Below are 10,195 nucleotides of genomic sequence, written 5' to 3'. Positions count from 1 at the left end.
GTATATTGGAGATAGGTTTCTTTTTCATTAAAGAAAGTAAAAATGGGATTTTATTTTTTTGCCTTTCCTTGTCCTTTAAACATGGGAGAAATCCCTTAAGCGGCTACGTGTGCTGGAGTTACTTATGTTCATTGATTTGTTGGGGGGCCGTCCTATACCCCAAGCACTGTACGTGGATAATTGAGAGGTCAGGTGTGCGGGGGCATTTTCTGCCTAAAGTGTAAAATGAATGGGTCACTTGTAAAACCAGTTCACCAAAGACTACAATACAACGTTTTCAGTAATAACTTTAATACAGTCCAAACCTTAATACAATAAATTTGCCGTTCTTCACACAATAATATATATTTATATATAAAAAGCATGAGGTAGACTGACTAGTGAAGCTGATTCACCATGTTTTTGGTTAATAAAGTACATTCATAAAGCAGCATATTTGACTCTCGTGGGAATCAAAAAGCAAATCCATACACTTGAGCAAAATGAAGATGGCGCTGAGCTCTAACAAACCGTGTGCGTGTTAGACATTGGGAGAATAAAAAGTTAGCGTTGGCACAAACTATACTACATTCATTGCTTTCCTTGGTCACAAGGGGACCACACTACAAACAGCAGCTTATTTGTGGGTGATCTGACATTTTCTGCTTTGCTGGAATCCGTTCCTCCTGGGGTAAGAATGTCTCTCCACGTCTGTATCAAAGTATTTAGTGCAAATGGACAACCTTCAGCAGGTCTAAGATAAAGCACATTACACCGCAGGAACCTTTGGCAGTAGGGACACTAACAAAGTGAAATTTACATACACAATACAGTTAACATTGGGAACAATACTGAAACACATAGGGCAGAATTTAATCCTGCAGACTCTAGTTTGGCGTGTCGGGGGTAGAGCTGGGATAAAAAAAAATCTTTTGGGCCCCAGCTGCTCAGATGCTGAGTAATATGTTTTGTAGGGATGCATCGAACCCCCGAATCCTTCACGAAAGATTCAGCCGAATACCGAACCGAATCCTAATTTGTATATGCAAATTAGGGGTGGGATGAGTTTTGAAAAAAAAAAATTCACATGGCAGAATCCCTTTGTTTTGCGTGTAGAACATGAGTACTAATAGTTGGAGGCCACTAATCAGTCTAGAACCATTACATCTAGGCATACACCCAGTCCCTATTCGACCGAACCCCAACTTTTTAAAGGAAGGAGTTGGCCAAAGCCCAAACTGAATCCAAAGCCTAATTTGCAGATGCACATTATCAAACCAAACGGAGGTTATAAAGTTGTCTCCTGGAAAAAACATTTGATCCCTTTAATAATGTGACCTTATGTCACATATATTTTTATGGTTCACATCTGGATAAGTCAGGCTCTTGATTTCGGCCACATCCTGCCTAAAAAAGGCTTGGATTCAGTCGAATTCTGAACCAAATCCAGGATTTGATGCACTGCTAATTAAGTCTAACCGGTCATACCCAAATCTGTGTATTGCACAACAACCAATGTTGTTATACTTCAGCAACAGCCTGATCTCTATAGGTTAGGCCAGGGGTCCCCAACCTTTTTTACCTGTGAGCCACATTCAAATGTAAAAAGAGTTGGGGAGCAACACAAGCATGAAAAAGTCCCTTGGGGTGCCAAATAAGGGTTGTGATTGGCTATTTGGTAACCCCTATGTGGACTGGCAGCCTACAGGATGCTCTACTTGGCACTATACTTAGTTTTCATGCAATTAAAACTTGCCTCCAAGCCTGGAATTCAAAAGCACCTGCTTTGAGGCCACTGAGAGCAACATCCAAGGGTTGGAGAGCAACATGTTGCTCACGAGCTACAGGTTGGGGATCACTGGGTTAGGCAAATAACTGGAGCTCTTTAGCAGTTCTTGTATACACCCCAGAGTCATAAGCAGCATCAAATCATGGACATGTACTACTGCCACCAGACAGATAGGATTGGAACAAGATCAATTCCATTACCAGATGGGGCCCAAGTTTATCCCAGTCTAAGCCAGTCAAAGCTATTTCATTTGAAGAAAGATTTAAAAGAAAATGAAAACAATTGCTCTAAAATAGTTAATTTAAAATGTGCTACACAAGTCACTGTATATTACACGTAGGCAAAGAGTCTGTTTTCTAATATATTAAATATTTTGTTTTATATCTGTAAACACTTTTAATACGTTAACATTATTACTTCTACACGGGAGGAACCAAACTGGAACCGAGAGAAAAAGGGGAAAGGTTGGGACCTGCATATCAGTACGACAGGCTGTGCATTTCTATTGGTTCCTCTTATAATTCACAATCTAAATCTGGGTCAACTCCTCCCACAAGGGCAATTGGGCAACAAACTAGCAAACGGAAATGCGATTTTGTTTTTCCATTAGAAAGCCCCTAATATGATGCACAAAAAGTTATTCACAGATTTATAAATTGTAAGCAAAGCATTGAATTTTCTTGGTCTCATTTGTTCCTCCTGCAGCTCCCCAGCCCACTCTGAACTAAAACTACTATTACCCCACCCAAAATGCTAGGTGTTGTATCACAACAATAGCTGAGGGCTTCCAAGCTGAAATACTTAACCAGGATACACAGTCAAAAGCTCTGATAATGATGCCCTGTTTTTGGGATATGCTACATTTAAATGTTGTACCATTACCACCAGTAGTAGTTCTTTCTATAAAATAATGTACATACCTTAGCTCGTTGTGTTGTGAAGAAAAAGCTGGTGAGTGGTGGTGACAAAGCCATCTGGCAACTGGGACAATTTAGGAATAATGTATTGGAAAGAAACCTCAGCACCCATGTTTTGATTAGCTGGAAAAGCTCTACAATATATCCATTTGGGGAACAAACAAAATGACACAAAAGGCAATTCTCCCACCTGTTTTGGGAAAGGTGATCCCTAAATATCTATCTGCTCCCATGTGTGGGAGAATCGCTCTTCTGGAAGGCAATGTGGCTGGGGGATAGTTTATTCTTCTCCATAAGTGGCCCACACGGAAAACCATTGGTGAAATGAATATGAGAAACACTGGTCCAGTTTTTTGGAGCAAATGTAGGTGTAACAAAAAGTCATGGAGAAGAAGAGATGCCATTGATATTAGTGAGTATTGCATGGAGCAGAGGAAGGTGACTGCCCACAGAAAATGACTAATGCCAACACTGTGAAGAAAGAGGCCCCAATGTTGCCTGGCTATCCAAAAGGCGTAATTGTGAAGCCCTGAGAAGCGACGCAACAGAGTGTCTGCAACCTACAAGGGCATTTTTGGTGAGAATTCCTTACGAGGGGGGCTCATCCAAGCCAGCTGAGGTAACAAAGGGACACACTTTCCCAGTTCAAGAGTGATCCCGATAAGTAACTGAATTTTGGCTCCACAAGTTATGTGCGGGCGGAATGAAACAGTTTGTAGCATTAGAACACCGCTACGCAGATTTATTTGCACCTGTTCCGTGGTGACGGCTAGAATCCATATCACCGCTTCCACAGCGGTCTATTCCCAAACTCAGATGTGGCGTCCTGTCAGGAAATACAGCGGTTTGTCGTCACTGCTGTTGGCAGTCTGAAATTCATCCCGTAGGCGAAACTGCCATTCATCCTCCAGCTCTAAGCGCACAATGGTCTGACGGAGGGAACTTCTGTCTTGGCAGATTACACAAAGTGTTGCACCTTTAGATAGAAAAGAAGCGCCATAAGCTGTAGGAGAACATTCACTCCACTATTTATCTTCAGTCCTCCGAAAATATCATTATTATTGGCTCAAATATTCAAACGGCAATATTTATTTTTACTTTTCTTGAAGTAACATGAAAACAGTGGATTAAGGATAAATGGGGCCTAAACTAAATGCCTTTCAGACAATATGTGGCCAATAAATGTGGGCTCCATGTATCTGCGATGTCCTAATCTGGTGCCTAGTTTGTATACCCAATACCCTTTACCCAATAGGCTGATTTTCTGCTGGGAATGGCATCATGCATGTGCCAGTAAGGGGACAACTCATTCCTGAGGGCTCAAGTAAGAAGCTTTCATTGGCCAATTTATGGGCACCTCAAGCCACACACCCTACTGTGTCTGACACTGTGTAGAATACAAGGCTTTAGGCTAAAGTGTGAGCTCCGTGGTGAACTAAATACACAATGAATCAGCAACTGCTAATAACGAGTATAATGTTATGTTTAGTATCAATGTCTCCCTGTGAATGTGTAATATCCAAAAGGAACTAACACCAGCATTCCACTGGCAGCAAAAACCTATTGACGAGCATAAATGTAAGAACTGGGCGGATACCTTTAAGGAATTTGTATTTTTTCAGCATCCCTGCACAGACAAAGGAGTCGCACAAGTAGAGCAGCAATCCACTAAATGCCACTCCCTCGCAGCTGACATTCACCGAGTGCGGCCTGGAACTCACGTAGCACAGAGTCACCTGCAAAAAAGCAAAAACATACACAATTGTACTATAGTAATAGCGGCAAATTCCATTACCTTTACACTGGAGCATAGACTTGGCATCCTTTTACTTTGCCTTGGAGCAGGAATAGCAAAGTGCTTGTTTATAGAAAGGCAGCAGCATGCATTGCCCAATAAACTCAATAAATCTGCAGAATAACCTCCTTCCCAATGCCTCGTGCTAACAGCCGCAGGCAAACATACAAAAAACTCTATCTTCCAGACTTAATTGCTTAAATATTTGTCATTGTTTCAAGACCATCTGGTCTCTTTCTCTAGTACCAAACAGTCTTGAAGATTTGAAACCATAAGAGCAAACAGATAAGTAATAAAACGCAACAATAACAATAAAATTATAGGCTCACAGAGCTGTCGTTTTTTTTGGCTGCAAGGTCAGTGACCCCCATATGAAAGCTGAAAAGAAGCAGAATAATTTAAAAACTATAAAAAATAAATAATGAAGATCAATTGAAAAGTTGCTAGGAATAGGACATTCTTTAACATTCTAAGAAAGTTAACTTGCAGATGAAACAAGAACCTTTAAGATAGACTTATTAAAAGGGATATAAGCAAAGGGATGTAACAGACCAAGGGATGGTTTAAGTTTACTGTTAATTTCTGAAATTCCAAAGGCACGAAGTACAGTCTACAGCTAGAACTAATCATATCCAAGAGCCCCCTCCATTTAAATTCTAATGACATGCCATTACCTCAGGTCCTAAATTCAGATAACAGTCCACAGCAAGTAAGGGGTTGCTTAAGTTGTTAAGAGCTTTTGGGAAAAGTCGGTGAGAATTGTGCTGGAGAAACTTTTCCAGTAGGAACTGGGCAGGAGCAGCGAGAAGGGTCTGTTCACTGTCTGGGGCGCACACATACTGCATTGGGGAGATGGGAGCCACGCTTTCTGTTATCTGCAAAGAATCATAATCAGCCAATCAATAACTATTCATATTAACATTGATAAGTTTAGGTCTCCCTTGGCAAATCTGGGCCAGGAAACCCTCCCAAAACAGCAAGCCGCCCAATACCCACTTGCGGAATCACTTAGCTGAGTTAGAAAGCAGGACACACAAGCAGTAGGGAAATAAGACCAGGGAAGACTACATAGGGGACAATTCTAAAGCTCTGATACACAGAACAGCCCACTTCCATAGCAGATTCAATATGACCCGCCAGAATCATTGCAGCCCTGCCCCTTATCATCCGGAGGCAGCGGTTTCCTTGGACTGATCCCAATTAATGCCATTACTGCCTACCAGAAATTCTGCTACCATAACTGCACGTAAATAAAGCATGAATAGATAAAGCAGCAGAGAAGAACAGTTTTCTGCTTTGTATTAGAACATTTTCCTGGATGTCTGCCCAGGCATCGCCCATTCACCCAGTCAAAATCAATTACGAAGGAAGGTTTTGACCCAATAAACAATGATTTTGGACACTATTTCGGACTATAAATATATGAGACAGCAAGAGGCCTGACTGATACTTTGCACTTCAAGTTGACTTCAAGCAATCCTTATATTTACATGATACTCATTTCCAGTCACCCTTCTGTTGACACTAAGGGGCCCATTTACTTAGCTCGAGTGAAGGAATAGAGGAAAAAAACTTTGAATTTCGAATGGTTTTTTTGGCTACTTCGACCATCGAATGAGCTACTTCGACCTTCGAACTAAAAATTGTTCGACTGTCTCTTTAAGAAAAACTTCAACCCCCTAGTTCGCCGCCTAAAACCTACCGAAGTCAATGTTAGCCTATGGGGAAGGTCCCCCATTGGTCGAAGAAAAATCATTCGATCAATGAATTAAAATCCTTCGAATCTAACTATTTGCGCTAAATCCTTCGACTTCGATATTCAAAGTCGAAGGATTTAACTTCGATGGTCGAATATTGAGGGTTAATTAACCCTCGATATTAGACCCTATGTAAATCTGCCCCTAAGGATATTTGTGCAAAATGTTCCACGCATCAAACCCTTTTCCCACAAATATAATAACAACTTGACCAAACTAACCATTATTTTTGGCTTGATGATGAAGTCCTTGTGCCCTCCAACCTGTATGTGTTTCTTCATGAGGCTGAAGTTGTTGAACCGACACATCAGGAGACCCCCACTGTTTACTCTCAAATTAAAGTCAACGTCCTCACAAAAATACCTGGTAAATATATGTTGAACAGAAAAGTTACACACAGGGTAAAAACCAAACATCCGGCATTTAAGAAACAGATAAATAAATACCAGACTATACCAGCTTAAAACCCACTTACCTGTTCAGATCATACTGGACATTCTGCGTCAGGTCTACATTGAGAAGGATAAAATCATGAACGTGGCACCTAGAGAATGGGCGCTTTGGCAAAGTTGAATTCAGCTTGCTGTTCCACTTCTGTACCCCCAGCATGGCATAATTGGTGATCTTTGGTGTCCCCTCCATGTGTTGCATGACATATTTCAGGGACACATTCCTAACCAAGCTCTCGGTTTCCAAAGGTGGGCTGCAAAATACGAAACAGCAACAAAGCATAACAATAATTTTATTCACTTAATTTTTCAGCACTGTCCATAGACTTCTTGTATTGTGATAATATAATATTAATGAATGGCAGTTGCCATATTGACTGATGGATTTGCATTTTACCTTTTTAATAAATAAATCAGGGTTTCCATTTTGTTTCATATTCAGACAATTATAACAAAAAAATATGACCGTGGCCAATTCCTATTAGCAGAATATACTGGAGCCTTATTAATGGAGATATAGAGTGCAATGGTCAAATTGTAAACTCTTCTACAATTTGTTATTCTGACAACCAATGAAATGCAGACAATGCACACAAAGTCCATCATCATACGATGAAAAGTCCCAAAGTGCCTTTTGCTCACCTCATCTGCTCAGGAACCTTACTATGCAGATTCCACAGAACACAGGAGTCATCCATTATAGCAATAAAGGGCCACACACACTGGCGCTTGACTCCCAGCTCCTCCAGGCGGTTACGCTCCAGCTCCAAGTTATGGTAGGACAATTCTTTAATCAGGAATCTTGAGGCACCTGAAGGAGAGAAAAGTATTTTGACTGTGAACAGACTAAAGCATTTGTCCTCACACTCCACTATCCATGTCTCTGCATCTCAAGGACAAGCCCCTACCACTTAATAATGAATTAAATAACTACTTGAATCAATCTATCTGTCTGAAAAATGTATCGGGTTCAATGGGGCTGAACATTCTGATCTGCAATCATTCTGTTCTTTACGTGGATGGGCAGTTCATCATGTCAGTGTTAATGATACAACTGCTCATCTACAGAACAATCAAATCTCATGGTGTAGGCCAGTTCTGCACGGCTAAAAGCCCATGGCTCTAGTACCCATTCGTTGAATGCTCCTAAATCTGGCGGAACACAGCAGCTACAGGATGGCTACTCCTACATCCACTTATGGACTTCAACTGTCTCTTCAAGGTCTGTTGCCAGCTAATCGAACAAATGTATAAGAACCTGCCAGAACTTTTCATAGAAGAAATGAAAAAAACATTTTCCACTGTACTTCTCATTGGAAAGTAAATACACAGTTGCAAATATCCCAAACTAAGCCAACACAACCAGAATAATCATATATGGTAAGCTACAACCTAAGTCATAGTTCCATATTAATATAATAAATATTACTGTGACCCTGACCTGCTCCAGCATTGTTAAACATCCCAGGCAGCACCAGCATGATGTGGTTGGACCAATATTTCCGGTATAGCGGCATTTCATATTCTTTGACGACCATGATGTGCAGATGGCCGATTCCTTCCATGGCATGGTATAGATTTAGCAGTCCATGTTCATGGCGGCCACTAGAAGGTGTAAAAATCGGGCTCTTCACCATGTTTGGGTTTTGCTTAAGGAAGAAAAAAAAAGAACATTTAAGATGAATATGTTGAGAGGAGGTTGCATTATCCGATGCTAATCAAATGTTGAATTGGCCATTTGTAATGTAAGCAGGGAGTCACAGGTTTTAATTTGGGTCTAACAATCAAGAATGCAACACAAATATCATCAGTTACATTGATGATGGCCACCCTGTCTAATGCTGTGGAATTATTTGGGGGGGGGTAAATCTTCCTCTGAGTTAAGGTCAGAACTTAGGAACTATGGTGTGAATAGACAAACCCACAGATAATATCGAGAACTGTTTTAAATTGATGTTATTCTATCTATACAACTACTCCTTTACTCAGTGGTTCCTAACAGTCTGATGCTTACGTCCTTGCGAATATTAAATGGCATAGTACCCATTGCACGACACATCTAACCACAGAAAGGGTAATACACACAGATCCAAGATAACTTGCCCATAGCCAGTGCTAGACTTGGTCTCCTATGGTCCACTCTCACAAGAATTAGTGTCAATTGCTTGTATGTAGGTTCTCCACGAAAATTAACTGGTGAGCTGGTGGGAATTCTCCTAGCCTGGGGGTCCACTAGAAGTTCCTCCAACCCACACCAATACAACAATCAATAGGGTCATAATCACAAAGAGAGTAGCATAATAAAGGTAAGTAAAACCTACTTTATCAGTCACCAAGGGAAGGCGCATGCTCTCCAGGTGATTTCCTTGTTTGCTGAAGACAAAATGGTGTTCTTTAGATTTAGGGATGATAAAGTGAAGCTGGACCTCTTCTCCCAGCATTGATGATGAGAAAGTGAAGGCGTGCAAAGTGGATTCTGGCATCTAAATGGTGGAAATTTGTGAAAGAAAAGGCAGCATTAATACACAGCCCTCCTCTCTGCCTGTAGCATGTACAGTAGAAAGATAGAAGTTGTAATGTAACTGATTAGTGATTCTTTATGGATCCAACAATTGTCCTATCAAGGATACTTAATGCACTAAATATACATTGCAGTCTTCTAGTGTATCTGTACATGGCAGATTCACTTCTTGTATGAGAACATTGGACAAGAGCCCCCTGCTTGGTGCAGTCAGAAACACTAAAATCCTATAAGAAGCCCCTAAAACTTCCTTACCTGTGACATAGAACTGACGTCCATATACTGATGGCACTGCTCACAGTGGTGGAATGTATTGTAAGCTGCATATTTGGTCAACATCATGGAAACCGTCTCCCGTTTGCTTGGTTCCTCAGTCTTGACTTCCACTTGGGAATCTGTACAGGGAGAACAATGCTTTCCTATTAAAGCTCAATATATTTGTATTCAAGTATGATACGGAGTATACAGGATGGTATGTGAACAATTTAGACCCACTTATTTCTACTGTCTCTGAGTAATCCTATATCTGCAAAAGGTCAAGGTACCTGGTTTCCCATGTGAGTTGCGCTCAGTATACAGTGGGCTGATGTGTCGATACTTTGGATCATGCACGTTCACGTCAAACTGAATTTTGCTAAAGACTTCAATGTCGGGCCATTGGCTAAAGTCAGGTGGTGAGACTTCATCTATCTCACTCTCCTCAACTGCAACATAAAAACAAAGAGCTTTGATTTAGAGAGTTTTGCCAAGAAAAACAGCATTCTGAAGACTTAAAAGGCATCAGGCCTGGACTGGCAATCTGTGAGTTAATGCCAGATGGGCAGCTGTAAAATGCCATAGACAGTCACTGTGGAGTGGACTAGTAGGGGACTGGTTGAGCCTCTTTGTACTTGAAATACCAGGGCCTATTTTGACTCACAGTCAAGACATGAAAGACTGTACTGCCTGCAGACATTAACCAATATTATTATATTTAAGACACTAGCTA

General features: G+C 40.9%; 1 protein-coding gene across 6 annotated transcripts in view; it reads right to left on the bottom strand.

Moving 5' to 3' along the window:
• Positions 1-274: 274 nt before the first annotated feature.
• The window catches only part of LOC108719216 (GREB1-like protein), a 71,609-nt gene continuing 61,688 nt past the window's right edge, over positions 275-10,195 (bottom strand). For all 6 annotated transcript variants that reach the window (XM_018267937.2, XM_018267935.2, XM_018267931.2 and 3 more), the window contains 10 exons: positions 9,753-9,911; positions 9,463-9,602; positions 9,008-9,169; positions 8,128-8,335; positions 7,329-7,497; positions 6,713-6,940; positions 6,459-6,600; positions 5,155-5,355; positions 4,283-4,421; positions 275-3,661 (listed from right to left, as the gene is read on the bottom strand). In XM_018267937.2, the coding sequence (XP_018123426.1) occupies positions 3,498-3,661; positions 4,283-4,421; positions 5,155-5,355; positions 6,459-6,600; positions 6,713-6,940; positions 7,329-7,497; positions 8,128-8,335; positions 9,008-9,169; positions 9,463-9,602; positions 9,753-9,911 (1,712 nt within the window). In that variant the 3' untranslated portion in view covers positions 275-3,497. The remainder of the gene's footprint in view (positions 3,662-4,282; positions 4,422-5,154; positions 5,356-6,458; positions 6,601-6,712; positions 6,941-7,328; positions 7,498-8,127; positions 8,336-9,007; positions 9,170-9,462; positions 9,603-9,752; positions 9,912-10,195) is intronic.

The sequence above is a fragment of the Xenopus laevis genome, chromosome 6L (genome assembly GCF_017654675.1).
Source record: "Xenopus laevis strain J_2021 chromosome 6L, Xenopus_laevis_v10.1, whole genome shotgun sequence".
NCBI classification, from domain to species: domain Eukaryota; kingdom Metazoa; phylum Chordata; class Amphibia; order Anura; family Pipidae; genus Xenopus; species Xenopus laevis.
This window is presented reverse-complemented; position numbering and strand designations above follow the sequence as displayed.